The sequence below is a fragment of the Physeter macrocephalus genome, chromosome 16, assembly GCF_002837175.3.
Source record: "Physeter macrocephalus isolate SW-GA chromosome 16, ASM283717v5, whole genome shotgun sequence".
Lineage (NCBI taxonomy): Eukaryota > Metazoa > Chordata > Mammalia > Artiodactyla > Physeteridae > Physeter > Physeter macrocephalus.
In genome coordinates, this window is record NC_041229.1 from 38,955,103 (window position 1) to 38,970,754 (window position 15,652).

A 15,652-nucleotide genomic window follows, 5' to 3' on the forward strand; every position below is an offset into this window, starting at 1 on the left:
TTCAATGAATGTTTACTGAGCCTCTAAGCAAAGATTCTTTAAAATTCTCAAGATATGATACATATTAGGATTTCACCTGAGTGAAAAATAATATATAGAGAAATGACTAGAAGGAACTATGACAAAAGGTCAGAATGACTATCTCTAGGTGATGAAATTAGGGATTTCTTTTCACTCTTCATATTTTTCTGTTCTTTATACAATTTCTACAATGAACACGGACAGCTATTCAAAAAAAATTTCACTAAGTAATATATGTTATAGAAAAAAGAGAAAAATTAGAAAATAAAGATAAGCCAAAACATGAGAAAAATTAGAAAATAAAGATAAGCCAAAAAAATCAGCACTGTTATTCTAATAATCAGAGAAAGCAAATAAAATAAAAGAATTTTAAAATGAGATGAAAATAATAAAGGGCTTCTTGGCTGTGAAGAGGTTCAAATTTTAAGACTTCTCACTCAATAAAAATACCTCTTATTTACCTAGAGATTTCCAACTTAGAGTATTTTCTTATAATTTTCTAACCCTCAAAGCAACAGTGAACGGAGTATTTAACAATGGTTACGGCTGGATAATGGGACTGCAGGTAATTTCTATTTTCCTTCCTTTTTTTTTTTAGGGAGTGGAGGAAGTGGGAGTTATCCATATTTCTAGATTTTCTACAATGAACATGTTTCACTTATGTAAGGAAGAAAATCAGTTAGTTTTAGGAAAAATCAGCTGTAACAAGTTGCAGATAAGGAAACTGAGTCTCTGAGAACTTACTCAATTTGCTACAAAGTGGGAGAGCCAGGACTCAAAACCCCTCAAATCTTCTTTCCCCAAACCCACAGCCTTCCCACCTGGATCCCTTTGGTGGTGCAGACACGAGACTCATAAATGTTCAAAGTGAGACTAGGGTCTTGGGTAAGCTAATATCAAAAGTATTGCTATGCAGGATGCCTATGGATAATCCTCTTGTTTGTAGAAGCCACTCAGTTAATGCATTGCTGCTGGAACTGTGTTAGATTTCCTGAGAAAGTAACCTGAACTTGACCCTAGCCTTTTGAAATTCCCACACTGCAGAGTTGCTTCTCACAATAAACAGGGCATTTTATTTGGCTCATCCAGCCATAATTCTGCTTAAAAATTGTACAAACTCCTGAGTTTTAATGCTGGTATTCAAAACACACGTTTAGCTGGTGGAATTTAAATAACACTCCCTGGCCTCACTTTTGTTAAGAGCAACGCATAGTTGTTAACCCAATAGCCTTGGGTCTAGCTCACATTTTGATGCCACATAGCAATTCATTTTCATAACTGTCTAAACTGCAAATCAGCACTTTGGAAACACACTTACTCCAAAAATCCTCCTTCCTCCTCCAGCCGTTTCCAACTCAGAGTAAGACTGGACCATCAAGCATTTCTTTCTTGTACTACAGCACATTCCAGACCTCACGCCCACCCAGAGTAAGACCTGCTCTTTAGCCCGTATCTTTTTTTTTTAAATATAAATTTATTTATTTATTTTTGGCTGCATTGGGTCTTCGTTGCTGCGAGGGCTTTCTCTAGTTGCAGAGAGCGGGGGCTACTCTTCGTTGTGGTATGCAGGCTTCTCATTGCAGTGGCTTCTCGTTGCGGAGCACGGGCTCTAGGCATGTGGGCTTCAGTAGTTGTGGCTCGCGGGCTCTAGAGCACAGGCTCAGTAGTTGTGGCGCACGGGCTTAGATGCTCCGCAGCATGTGGGATCTTCCCGGACCAGGGATCGAACCCGTGTCCCCTGCATTGGCAGGCGGATTCCCAAACGCTGCGCCACCAGGGAAGTCCCTAGCCCGTATCTTTATGCTTGTTCACGTTGTAAACTGCATTCTGGCTGCACTGTTGGATCGATGTGGGTTCTTGGGGAGAGGCTTTCTCTCTCTCTAATTCGCCACGTGTGCCCCAGGGCTGTGTCCTCTTTGCTCCCTCCCTGCACTGTCTTTTGACATGTTCCCAGAGAGCATCAGGAACTTTGACTCTATGCTAAATAAAACCACACCAGGTTTATCTAGGGGAAAATGTACAGGGCATTTTTTAAAGGAAAACATGAGTGATTTGGGAGACCAGTCACACTATAGGGTCCCTCCATTAGTGGAGGAAACCGCGAGCCCCTTGCACTGATGGGAAGGATGGTGGTGGTGATGCTGGCTTGTGAAGAGAAGGAACAAATGTGCTCTGTGGAAGGGGATCCACGGCACCGCTGGCTCTGATGTCATCATGTAAGAAGATGCTTGTATCAGCCCAGGACAGAAGGGCTGGGTCAAATGCCACCACTCCTTGCTTTTATAGTATCTAACTACACACCAAGAATAAAATGAATACATTCATAGATGAATAAACTATCAATAAACAGTTACCACTCTTCCCTCTGCTTCTGGGAGGCTAGTAAATCAAACCCCATACGCTGAAAGGCAAGATTCAGCCAAGATAAAGGGCAGAAAAGGTAATGGACAGGCAGAAAGAGAATGCCTTTCATTGACAGAAGTCGTTTTTAGTCTTTTTCTGATACTGCCTGAAACATAAAAAATCATAAAAATCACTAAAAGAGTACTTATCATCTTCCATAACTGAAACATTCTGCTAAACACAGGCTAAAGCAAACAACACCATATACTGCTGGTATACTGCTTCACAGTCCCCGACCTCCAAATGAAAGCAAACCAAAGACAGCCGAAGCTCACAGCCTACAGCTGTCAGCAAGGTTCAGTGTGTTCCTAAGTCTTCCGAGGTATCTGGAGAGAAAGGGGATCCTGGTCCTCCTGAAAGCAACAGGGTGGCAGAACACAGGCTGGACATCAGGTGTGACATATAAATCTGATTAGAAATTCACCGGCTAAGTGACACCAAATAAAACCGGAAATCTTTGGCAGTGGTTGAGCGTTTACACTCATGGGAGAGGCACTGTGTGGCAGAGAGGTCCAGGGCTGCACCCCGGCTCCCGCACTTCCAATCTGGTGCCCGTGACTAAGTTACTTTAACCTCTCTCTCTCAGCCTAAGTTTTTTATCATATCATAAATCCCCATATCATAAAATGGGGATATTCAGAGTATCCATCCCTGAGAACTGTTGTGAAGATGGAGGAGGATGACCCACACTGGGCCTGGCAGACAGCAGGCACTCAGAGGCCTAGGCTACCACTGCCTCTGTTCCATTGTTACCTGAGAAGGGTGGAGATGGAGTTCCAGAAAATGGAAAATCAGAGCAAGTATTAGAGAAAACAGGTTTTAGTTTATTCTGAAGCCATGAAAACATACAGATCATATGAACACAAAAATACCAAGGGCCAATTTTCAAAATCAAATCAATCTAACTAGTCAAATACACACACACCCCCAGATTAACCAAGCTAATAATTGCAAATGATAATTAAAAATTAACACAATTTGCCTATTACATTAGCAAAGTTTTTGTAATTATAATGACTAATGTTGGTCATAGGGCAGTGAAACAGGCACTATAATATTTTCATAAAGTTATCTGGTATCAGAAGTCATTAAATATTTAACTAAAATTTACCCAATAATTTCATTTCTAAATAATGATGCCTAAAGAAGTAAACCAAAATATGGAAAATTCGATGTGCATGATGATGGTCTCTACACTATTTATAGAGAAAAAGATGTAAATGATATAATTTATGAAATATTATGCAGCAATAGAAAGGATGGTTATGAAAACAAACATTGTAGAAAAAACTTGTAATATAATACTATCTAAAAAGAGCTAAGATACTAAACGGAATAAAATCTATGATTACAACATGTGAAAAAATTAATTTGTACAGGAAAAATGTTAACAGTGGTTGTATTAAGAAAGTAGGATACTTTAAATAATTTTTTAGCATCTTTAGTTTCCACTTTTGGAAATATGGACAGATTTCTTTGGAAAACAAACATACGTTTGACAAATGTGCTCCAAACTGCTTTGATGAAAATCAGATCATCCACTGGTATTCATTCGTGCATTCACTTCCATTAACGGTACAGACTGCGTAAGCCAAGTCACAACTCTTAGAAGTGCTGTTTCCACAAAATGTGTCAGAGTTAATATCAAAATTCTTCCTTTTCTTTATTTTTTTTAAAGCCTAATTCTCCGTAGAACAACCTGTCCAATTCTCACCTTGTCCTTATTTATATCCATTTCCACTTTCAGGTTGAAGGAAACGGAAGATGGGGCAGGAACAAAACCAGAGTCTCTATCCATGGCCACTCATGGTCCCTGGAGGTCCCCACCAGCCACCTCAGTAGGGCCAGGTCGCCCTAGTCCCTCCATCTCCCCAGTCTCACTAGCATGCTCACAAAAAAGGCCAAGGTGTGCAAGTCAAGTACACCTTGACTGGTGGTCTCTCCATGGGGTTTCCCACAAAAGGAGCCCATAACCCACCACATCTCCCATCGTTAGCAGATCAGAGCAGGTGAGAGAATTTGTAAGCTATGGTGACTCAGTAATGAAGGCAAAAGAACTCCAAGCTCTTCCTCATCTTATCTTAAGCTCTATGCTCTTTGGACCTTTCCACCTCTAGGCAAAAAGAACTGAAGTCTCGACAGCCTGATGGGTTGGATCAGAGCACTGAACATTCACAACATACTGAGGCCGTTTTTGCAGCACGCGGCCCGGACGTGGACCCAGTAATCTCAGTCAGAGGCCTCTCTGACTCAGAGGAATCTATGATGTATTGACCCAACAGCCTGCGGCTTCCCAAACCATCACTATTAATGACAAACTGATAACCTATTAAGCATAAGGGAATGTGTCAGTGAAATTAAAAGGAGCCCTGCTCTTCTCGTGGGTCAAAGATAACTTGAACATCACACACTGCTGAACTTCAGATCCAACCCTTGGAGCTCAGGCCACACTGAAGGTGTCTGAAGCAGGGCTGGTGTGGACGCAACTTTGTTTACCCTGTCGGCCAAAGGCTGCACTGCTGGAGTCAGGCTGGCTAGGCGTGGCCAGGCTCACAAAGGCGCCTTGTAGCTCTGCGGCCCAGCCTCAATGGCCTGTCTGTTCCGTCTTCTGGGACATTTTGATGTGTCATGTGGACCCAGCTGTCAAGCCTGGCAATCAGGTCAAATCCTTCATACATTTCTTCTTCTTTTTGATGTCATAACTTTGAGACAAATGACACCGCCCACCAATAACTGGGTGGCCCTCCAGGAAGAGCTTCTCTCCTCACCTTACTGTGTCTCCCACTCACAGCACATCTACCGCCAAATGACAAAAAGCAAAATGATCCATTTCATGCATTGCCATTTAACAACGAATAAAGCCAAGCAGAAGGAAGGAGACTTCGTCTGGGGACATTTTCACTTTCCATCAGGCTCTAGAGGCTGACTTAAACAAATGTGAACTATCACAAACCAAACTCTGATATGATTCTGGGATAAACATCATGGATTATTTAACTCTGACAAATCAATGTTCTAAAAACTGGAGATTTGAAGATTTCTTTTCCTTCTTCAAACCTGTTAGTTTTTAAGTTTAAATTTCTCCCTGGCTTAAGGAACCATAAAAGGGTAAGAAGGAGAGCCCTCCCAGGCCCCATCTTGATTCCCCAGTGGGGTCAGACTGTGCCCACTGAGTTCTGCTGTCTGTCAGGGGCCTAAAGGTTGGTATAGTGCTTCACAGCTGCCATCCCCCACCGCACGCAGGGAAATGTGTCAGCAGCTGGGAAGTAAGTGGCAGGCCGATCAGCCAGCTCACTCTCTCTGCCAAGGCCCGGTCACTCCCTTTTTGCAAGATGTGCAGCCAAAGTATGTCCTGCACACTGCCATTGGGGTGGCACAGGGAAATCTCAGCTCATTTGATTTAGAAACAGATGAATAAAGCCTTTGGTGAGAATGAAGACATATCCATGATAGGCAGTGGCCACTTGTCTTCTCTTCCCATGCCCCATGCTCTCCCTGAGCAGATCAAGCTCAGAGACATCTAAATGCTGGCGATTCCCAAATGCGTATCTCCAGACCCAGTTTCTCTCCTGAGAGTCTGTTTTCCAGTTGCCTTATTTCCAGCTGCCCTATTATTCCTCAACGTCCACAGCTAATCAATCATTAAATGATGTCAATTCTATTTCTCTTAGCATATAAGGCTCCCCTATACCTATGGCCTCAAACCTAGGCCACCCTCACCAAGTCTTATTTGGACAATTGACCCGGTCCCTGAGGCCCCCCTGGCCTCCAGTATCCCCTTCCTCTAATTCATCCTTTGCTGCCATTGAAGTCAGCCTAGTAAACATCAACATAGTATCTACTGAGAAACACTGGTTCTCCTAACTGTTTAGGGATAAATTCTGGACTCTTTAGTATGACAAAGACCTTCACCAACTGGTCTCATCTTCCCTGTCCAAACACATCTTCTGCTACTTCTTACCCCACCAGTGCTCTGCATTATTGCAGCTCATGCCAGACAAAACCTCCAAAGCTTTTTGTCTGAAGAAATGGCATCTCCCCTGCATAGTACCTACTGCTACTTCACCTCTACCCCACAACTCTTATTTATTCTTCAAGACCCAACTCAAAAGTCACGTCCTCTGTGAAGCTCTCCCTAAGCCCTACAGCTGTGAGTCACACTACCCTCTCTGGTGCCCTAATGCTCTCTGCATATTTCTATCCTAAAACAGCACACTGCACCACGAGGATCTGTTAAGATGCTGGTTTCCCCCAAGACGATGCTGGAAGGACCTTGAGGGTAGGAACCATATCTTTATCTCTGGACCAAGTACAGGGTTGCACAGAATACACACTCAGTAAGTGCTGTTGAATCCATCAGTCAGATGTAGGAGGAATTAAGGCAATGGAGGAATAAGGTTTTGACAGTCAGGATACTTGAGCCTTGCTCCAGCTTCCTCAGAGTCGAGTACTGTGGGAATTTAGTTTCTCATCTGTTGAATACAGGGGTGGGGCTATATGATTTCTATGGTCCCTTTAATTCCTCTGTTCTAGAATTCAGACTACATTTTCCTTTAAAATCTACAATGAAGAAAGACTCTATAAAACCCCATGGTAATAATATGTTCCAGGAGTTTGGACACGCTCCACAAAGCCAGCCAGGAAAATTGCTGCTCTGCCAGGCCACTGGGCTGAGCTCCCAAGGATGGCAAGCAATGGAGGCTCCTCCCCTAAACTCATAAATCCCCAACTGCCTTCTGTTACATTTGGAGAAAATAACCAATTGCCCTCTTTTCTGTTTCACTCTGCATATTTTGGCCAAAATGCTGCTTATTAAATATTATGCACAAGAAAAAAAACGATGACAAAAACCTAATACGCCTTGAAAATAATGAGTGCTAAAAACATGAATTAAACCACTAGGCTTACTATGGAAAACAGTACGGAGGTTTCTCAAAAAACTAAAAATAGAACTACCATATGAACCAGCAATTCCACTCCTGGGTATATATCCGAAAAAAACAAAAACACTAATTTGAAAAGATACACGCACCCCAATGTTCACAGCAGCATTATTTACAATCGCCAAGATATGGAAGCAACACAAGTATCCATCAGCTGACCAATGGATAAAGATGTGGCATATATGTACAATGGAATATTACTCAGCCATTAGAAAAGAATGAAATAGGGGCTGCCCTGGTGGCACAGTGGTTGGGAATCCACCTGACAACGCAGGGGACACGGGTTCGAGCCCTGGTCCGGGAAGATCCCACATGCCGCGGAGCAACTAAGCCTGTGTGCCACAACTACTGAGCCTGTGCTCTAGAGCCCGTGAGCCACAACTACTGAAGCCCGCCCGCCTAGAGCCCGTGCTCCACATGAGAGAAGCCACCACAACGAGAAGCCCATGCACCGCAAGAAAAGAGTAGCCCCCGCTCGCCGCAACTAGAGAAAGCCCACGTGCAGCAACGAAGACCCAATACAGTCAAAAATAAATATAAGTAAATAAATAAATAAATTTATTTTTTAAAAAATGAAATAATGCCATTTGCAGCAACACGGATGGACCTAGAGATTATCATAATAAGTGAAGTAAGTCAGACAGAGAAAGACAAATACTGTCTGTTATCATCTACATGTAGAATCTAAAAAATACAACAAACTAGTGAATACAACAAAAAAGAAGCAGACTCACAGGTATAAAGAACAAACTAGTGGTTACCAGTGAGGAGAGGGAAGCGGGGAGGGACAATGTAGGGGCAGGGGATTAAGAGGTACACACTGTTAGGTATAAAATAAGCTACAAGGATATACGTACAACATGGGGAATACAGCCAATATTTTATAATAACTATAAATGAAGTATAGTCTTTAAAAATTGTGAATCACTATACTGTACACCTATAACATATAATATACATCAACTATATTTCAATAAAAAAGAATTTTTTTAATTAAAAAAAAAAACTTCTAGGCTTGATAATCACCTCGTTACCCCATACTCTGGGGGTGGCTGGTACCTCAGGACGGCCACTTCTGTCCTCGCAGGCTGGGGAGCAGGGTAAGGCTTGACCATCTCGTGGAGCATCCCCGGGTGCTGGTCACTGTAGAAAAGTCCATGCTCCTGGGTCTTGCCCACCGGGGACATCATTTGCTTGGTCTTGAAGGGGTACTCGGGTGGAGGACCTCGGGGGTCCAGCACTTTAGCTGCAGGCTGGGCTGGGGAGGGCCCCCCGCCCGCCTTGAACCCCTTTCCGCTCCCTGGGCCAGGGGGGTGTTGCTTTGCACCGTTCCTCTCCAACGACAGCTGCATGATCCTCTCGCTGAGAGAGCGGACGTGGCCCTGCTTGAGTTCCTTCAGCGCCTCGTCCTTGTGCGCCTGTCCGCTGTTGGCGCGGTTCACCGTGGGCCTGCCCTCAGTCCGCGCCTTCTGACTGGCGCCCCCGGCCATGTAGTAGCCGTGACCCACAGCCCCCTGCTGCTGCTGCTGCGGTGGCGGCGGCTGCTGCCCCCGGAAGAACTGGGACTGCGCTTTGGCCTCCTCATACGTGGGCAGCTCCTCATTGTTCTGCTGAGGCTGCGTGGGCCTCACCTGTTTCTCCATCACCGTGTTGTCCACCTGGTGTTCCTGACCCTGCGGTTCCTGGCGTGCCGACTGGTAGACCATTTGTGGGTCTTCTTGAGTGAGGTTTTCCGTGGAAGAAAAGTTGTTTGTGGGGTGGCTTGGTCCTGCACTCCCTGTGGCCTGGTGCTGAATGGCCAGCAAGTTCATGTTCTCGGTTGGGGTACCATAGCGCAGTTGCTCCTGGATCAGCCGCTGTAACACTGTTCCAGCTGCCGCATCCTCGGAACCTCTCATTTCCACCTCTGAGATCCTCGGGAAGTTCGGCGGGTGGAAGTTACAAAGAGGATCTTCAACTAGAAGGTAAACATGGGAAAAAGATGTTAGGCTGTTCCACGCAGATATAGGTCTGGACGTACACGGTGAATAACGAACTTTCAAATGACAGAGGCATTTGAAGATTTCCAATACACCGTCACTCCCATTTACCCTACAGTTTCTCATGGAAGCATCTCTCCAAATCAAAGTGTCTCTACTACTCTCCCTTCCCTTGCCTACTGTTTCCTCCTAGACCTTGCTTGGGCCTTCAAGCCCTCCCTTTCCTTTAAGCTCCCCACCGACCCCTTCTCTTCATCATATAAACAGGTCAAGTCTTTCCTATCTTAAAAAGAAAAAGACGGGGCTTCCCTGGTGGCGCAGTGGTTGAGAGTCCGCCTGCTGATGCAGGGGACGCGGGTTCGTGCCCTGGTCCGGGAAGATCCCGCATGCCTCAGAGCGGCTGGGCCCGTGAGCCATGGCCGCTGAGCCTGCGCGTCCGGAGGCTGTGCTCCGCAGCGGGAGAGGCCACAACAGTGAGAGGCCCGCGTACCACAAAAAAAAAAAAAAAAAGAAAGAAAAACAAACAAAACTCAGAACGAAACAAAAAGAAACCATCTTTTCATGGCTCTACAGAAACCTCTAAGTGCCACCCTGCATCTCTCCTCCCCTTCTAATCGTCCTCAGAAAGCAATCGATACTTGCCATCTCCACTTTCCGAACGCGCCGTCCACGGCCCTCCCTACCGCTTTGATTAGTAATCATTCCCAGGGAGAACTTTGCAGCCTAACCTTTCTGAAGCATTTAGCATGTGATCACCCACTTCCTGAAATGCTCTCCTCACTCAGCATCCAGGCCAGCCCCTCTCATGGTTCGGGATCCTGCTGCTTTTCTGTACACTCCATCTCTGGCTCCCTTTTCTCCACCTGCCCCTTAAATTCTTTCCCACAGCTCTGCCCTGAGCACTCACCCACCCTCACTTCGACAGCTTCTCATCTCAGCCACTGCTCGTCTGAGCCTACTGACCCATGGCACACCCATTTACAACCACCAGCCGATGGCCTACAGGTCCTCCAAACTCAACGTGTCTTCCTCAGCCCAACCAAACAACCCCTGGATCCCTGTCTCGTCTACTCTTTGCCAAGCCAGAAACCTGAGAGTTTTCCAAAATTCCTTCCTCTCCCTTACCCCCAACATCTGGTCAGCGCCTGTCTGTCAATTCTACCTCCGAAATGAAACATCTCTCCCAACTCTCCCCTTCATTCCCCTGCCAGTCTCCAAGTTCATTATCAATAACCACAGTACAACCACAAAAACCATTTTTAAGGAGCATATGATGTGCCAGGTATTGTACTAAATTCCCTCCTTTCTTTAGTTTAGTCCACATATGATCGCATGAGGCAGGTATTAATTCCCCCACCTTACAGATAAGGAGAGAGGTTTAGAGAAGGTAAATCACCAAGGTCGCAGAGGTAGGAAGAAACAGATCCAGGATCCGACTCGTTCCACAACGAAATCTGTGTTCATTCCTCATGACAAGCTCGTGGAGCCTCATACCCAAACCATTCCAAGAGCCCCCTCATCTATTTCTCTGACACTAGTCTCTTTCCCACTTCCAAACCCACCCCCTTAGACTCCAACTTATCTCTCCCACTGCCCTAAGATTGTTCAAACCGGAAAACTTAATCATATCACTCCTCTGCACAAAATTCCTCCACAATTAATTATAGGATGAAACTGACAATCCATCCTAGGGTGTAGCAGGCATTGCTTTGTCCATCCAGCAACATTTCATGCCATCACTGGCCCCCTCACCGGCAACCCCTTGGAGTTCAAGCTCCAGCCATACCCTAAGAAGTTCCCAGACATGCTAGCTCTCTCTGGCCTCCAGGACTTTGCTCTCATTCATCCCTTTGCCTAGAAAGATTCATCTCACCACACCCTTCTTGGGAAATTCCTAGACATGCTTTGAGTGGTGGCCCCAAAGCTACCTTCTGAGTAGAGCCCTTCCTGCTGTAGCCCAGCAGGCTTGAGCCCTCCTTCTCCAATGTCCGGGCTCCATTATTATACCTCCCTTAGAGCAATCATCACAATAGATGGCAATTACTTATGTACACAGACTCTAAACTCCTTAAAAGCAAAGGTCTTGCCTCCTCATCTGGGTATCCCTAGCACACAACTCAGTGCCTGCATGTAATGGGGGTCAAACATGTAACCAGTAAAAGAATATCTGAGCACCATGAAATATATAATTTACCCCATTTCACAATAGTACTAAGAAGTAATGTATTGAGGATATTTATAGTGTTAGGATAGCAAAAATTCTACTACTTACTACTGGCAAGACTTTGAGCAAATCACTTGCTCTCTTAGAGCTCAACATCCTTCCCTGTCAATAGAGGGAGCTGAGCTAGCCCCTTAGAGATGAGCAGCCTTCACTCTTACAATTCCATGCAGTGCTGGTTCTTTGTTTTTACATATGCACAGGACACATCATTTTCTCCCAAACTGTCTTTCTTCCCCAAGGTTGCCTTTTTTTTTTTCTATGAATGGCATCCTCATCAGAGTCAACCAGATAGAAATTTCAGATTCAATTTTGATCCTTTTGTCTCCTTTGCTCCCTACATTTAATCAAGTGCTAAGCAATTTTCAGTCCACAGTGAAATGAGAAAAAATGAAGGTGGTGTGATATGCTTACAAGATATAGAAATACACATATACATGTGTATATACCTAGACGTATGTCATTGGGCTTATTGTCTTCTTTTGGCAAGGGATTCTCTCAAGGATTACATCCCTCTTACACTTTTCAGTATTAAAATATGAGAAAAGGCGACCGTAGATGACATTTTGAGTGTCTCTGTAACAGCAAAGACTGCAGCACCAGCTTCCATGCCCTCAGCTACTCCCCGGGTTCCAGTCCCCTAACCAGTTGTCTAAATGTCCTGAGCAGCCTAATATCTCTTGCCTCTGGCCTCTTCTCCTTTTGATCAACACTGTATTTATCTGTATTTGTCTACTAGAATTCAAGCACCAGAGAACAGAGAGTTTTATCTGTTACGTTCACATGCTGTATACCCAGTGCCTAGAATACTACCCCAATATACAGAAGGCATTCAGGAAAGAATTGTGGGGGGCAGGGATAAATTAGAAGTTTGGGATTAACATATGCACACTACTATACATGAAAGCGATAAACAACAAGGACCTACTGTATAGCACAGGGAACTATATTCAGTATCTTGTAATAACCTATTATGGAAAAGAATCTGAAAAAGAATAGATATATAGATAAATAGGTAGATATACATATAACTGAATCACTTTGCTGTACACCTGAAACTAACATAGCATTGTAAACTAACCATACTTCAATTTAAAAAGTGGTTAAAAAAAATAATAAGAGAAAAAATAATTGCCAAGTAAAGAACTTTACAGACTGGTTCCTGAAGCTCAACTCTGATCAACCCCAAAATCACACCTCTGTGACCTCAGGCAAATTGCTTAGCTTCTCTGAACCTCTCTGCTCTGTATAATGGTCAGGCTTCATTTCTGCCTCACAGGATGGCATGTGGAGTAAATTCAAACTTATTCCTCACCTTCAGAGAAGGTGTACAGTAACTGAGATTTAAACCTGAAGTTCAACAACAAAATTTTTAAACAACAAAAACAGATCATTGAAAGTCCACACAAGATGAATTGCCAAATAATTGTAATAAGTGATGAACAACCCTAGGAAAGCGATTTAACAGTGTGGGCTGAGTTGAGCCATCACTCACTCTACAAATACCAACTGCCAACCTGTTATATTCAGGCATTCTGATAGGTGCTGGGGTTAGGAGAGTAAAGTGGACAGTCCTTACCTTCAGGGCTTAATGAAACAAGCAAATTCAAATAAAAATCAACATTTTAAAATAAAATGAATAAAAATTCAAATAAAAATATATATCCAAAGGAAAAAGATTTTTTTGGATGAATAATAAAAGGAATGGTGTCTCATTAAGCATGAAAACTACTGAATTTCCTTTTCATAAGCACACTTGGCAAGAACCCTGAGATCTTCTTTAAAGTGGTTTTGAAGATTCCTCTTCATGGTTTAACCAATCTCATAAACCCTCAAAAATAGGCAGAAAGTTTTTACAAAGGAAGCAGTTCCTTCCCGACTATAGTTTTGAATTTCTCTGAATTTCTGAATCATTTGCAAAAAGAGGTCAAAATGAAAGCAGAGAAGAAAAAAAGGAATGAAAGATTCTGGGAAAGAATACAAAAGAATATTTAGGAATTAGAAGAAAATGAGGGCATAAATGGTATAATTCTGAAGTTCCTACATACTTAGGAACTCTGTTGAGAGGGTCACATATTATAGTAAAACAGCCTATTAAAACCTTGTTAATGTTTACCAAACATTAAAAATAAGGCACCTACCAATACAGAGACAACCAATAATCCAATATGCTGATATTTAAAACAAGGATAGAGAAAAAATTATGCAAAAGAGCGAAAAATGAGAAACATAAGATCGTTCTGCTTTTCCAACACTAGTGCCAATAAAAGAACTTACCAACTTTTTCCCTGATGCTACTGTTTGCCTCCACTGTCAAAGATGCGTCTTGCCTCCCAGAATACAGCTGAAAGTCTGGGAAAAAGTAGTTGGGGTCTTCCAGAATCTGGATGGGACTACTGGGGCTGTAACAGGCAGGAGGGGGACCTGGAGGCAGAAAGCAAAGTGCATATTAGTGCCAATGAAGTTCTCCTCTCCCTCTTTGCCGTGTGACTCACACTAGCTGTTCTCCCACACACATTTCCACTGGCAGTGGCAGCTCTGTCTTTTTGATTCATAAAATTCCATAGTTACCATTCAGAATCATCATAAGTCTAGCCACCCACCAAAATGACCCATGAGGTCACAATAACAATTTTCAAGACACGCTGAGTGAAGGCAGGGACCCTTTCTCACAACCTACTTCCAAGGGCAGTAGCAGAAACACTGGCAGAAATCAAGTCCCCTGAGGAACTGGACAAGTCACCAAGTTTGGAAGGGTCAAGGTGGGGGACAGAAAGGAGGGAGGCAGGGAGGCCAGAAAAGGAAAACTAAAAGGGGAAGGGCAGCTGTCTCTTGGAATGTATGAAAGATGCAGAGAGGGGTGGTCATTTTGCCAGACCACGTGTTAGCAAGGGCCTGTCCCAAACCAGGACAGAGAGCTCAGCCCCACTCTGAGGGTTCTGGAGCCTCGTGTGGCAGTGTGAGCCGGGTCATGGGTTCTGGCCCTCTGCCAGGCACTGGCTTTTCAGCTCCTCTGTATCTGCTTCACACTCAAAGCGGAGTGTGCTTCCTGTTTCAATTAAACGTGACACTGTGCTCAATTCTACAGTCACTGAACATGAGATACCATGACAGCGACACCGATATGGCATCTACAACATCGTGGGAACACTCAGTGGGATGGGTCTGGGCTGTCTTTCCTCTCTGCACTCGTTTCTCTGCGTGGGCACCAAGTTGAAGGCTCTTTCTGGCAAAAGTAACTTAGTTTACTCTGGGGAAAGAGTCAGGCTATTTTTTTTTAAATTAAAATCCGTGCCTCCAAGGATTCCTCAATATACGCAAATCAATCAATGTGATACACCATATTAACAAATTGAAGAGTAAAAAACATATGATCATCTCAATAGATGCAGAAACAGCTTTTGACAAAATTCAGCACCCATTTATGATAAAAACTCTACAGAAAGGGGGCATAGAGGGAACCTACCTCAACATAATAAAGGTCATATACGACAAGCCCACAGCAAACATCATTCTCAATGGTGAAAAACTGAAGCATTTCTTCTAAGATCAGGAACAAGACAAGGATGTCCACTCTCGCCACTATTATTCAACGTAGTTTTGGAAGTCCTAGCCACGGCAATCAGAGAAGAAAAAGAAATGAAGGAATATAAACTGGAAAAGAAGAAGGAAAACTGTCACTGTTTGCAGATGACATGATACTATACATAGAGAATCCTAAAGATGCCACCAGAAAACTACTAGAGCTAATCAATGAATTTGGTAAAGTTGCAGGATACAAAATTAATGCACAGAAATCTCTTGCATTCCTATACACCAATGATGAAAAATCTGAAAGAGAAATTAAGGAAACACTCCCATTTACCACTGCAACAAAAAGAATAAAATACCTAGGAATAAACCTACCTAGGGAGACAAAAGACCTGTATGCAGAAAACTATAAGACACTGATGAAAGAAATTAAAGATGATACAAACAGATGGAGAGATATACCATGTTCTTAGATTGGAAGAATCAATATTGTGAAAATGACTATACTACCCAAAGCAACCTACAGATTCAGTGCAATCCCTATCAAATTACCA

The 15,652-nt window shown here is 43.5% G+C and overlaps 1 protein-coding gene across 4 annotated transcripts in view; it reads right to left on the reverse strand.

Annotated features, from left to right (window-relative positions):
- Positions 1 to 15,652, reverse strand: part of AMOTL1 (angiomotin like 1) — a 106,520-nt gene that overhangs the window by 58,762 nt on the left and 32,106 nt on the right. The window contains exons 2-4 of one of the 4 annotated variants that reach the window (XM_055078760.1): positions 15,034 to 15,176; positions 13,845 to 13,991; positions 8,394 to 9,324 (exon numbers count right to left, since the gene is read on the reverse strand). In XM_055078760.1, the coding sequence (XP_054934735.1) occupies positions 8,394 to 9,265 (872 nt within the window). In that variant the 5' untranslated portion in view covers positions 9,266 to 9,324; positions 13,845 to 13,991; positions 15,034 to 15,176. Of the gene's footprint in view, positions 1 to 8,393; positions 9,325 to 13,844; positions 13,992 to 15,033; positions 15,222 to 15,652 lie in introns of all 4 variants that reach the window. The other 3 variants (XM_055078759.1, XM_007115114.4, XM_007115115.4) reach the window with 3 other exon arrangements.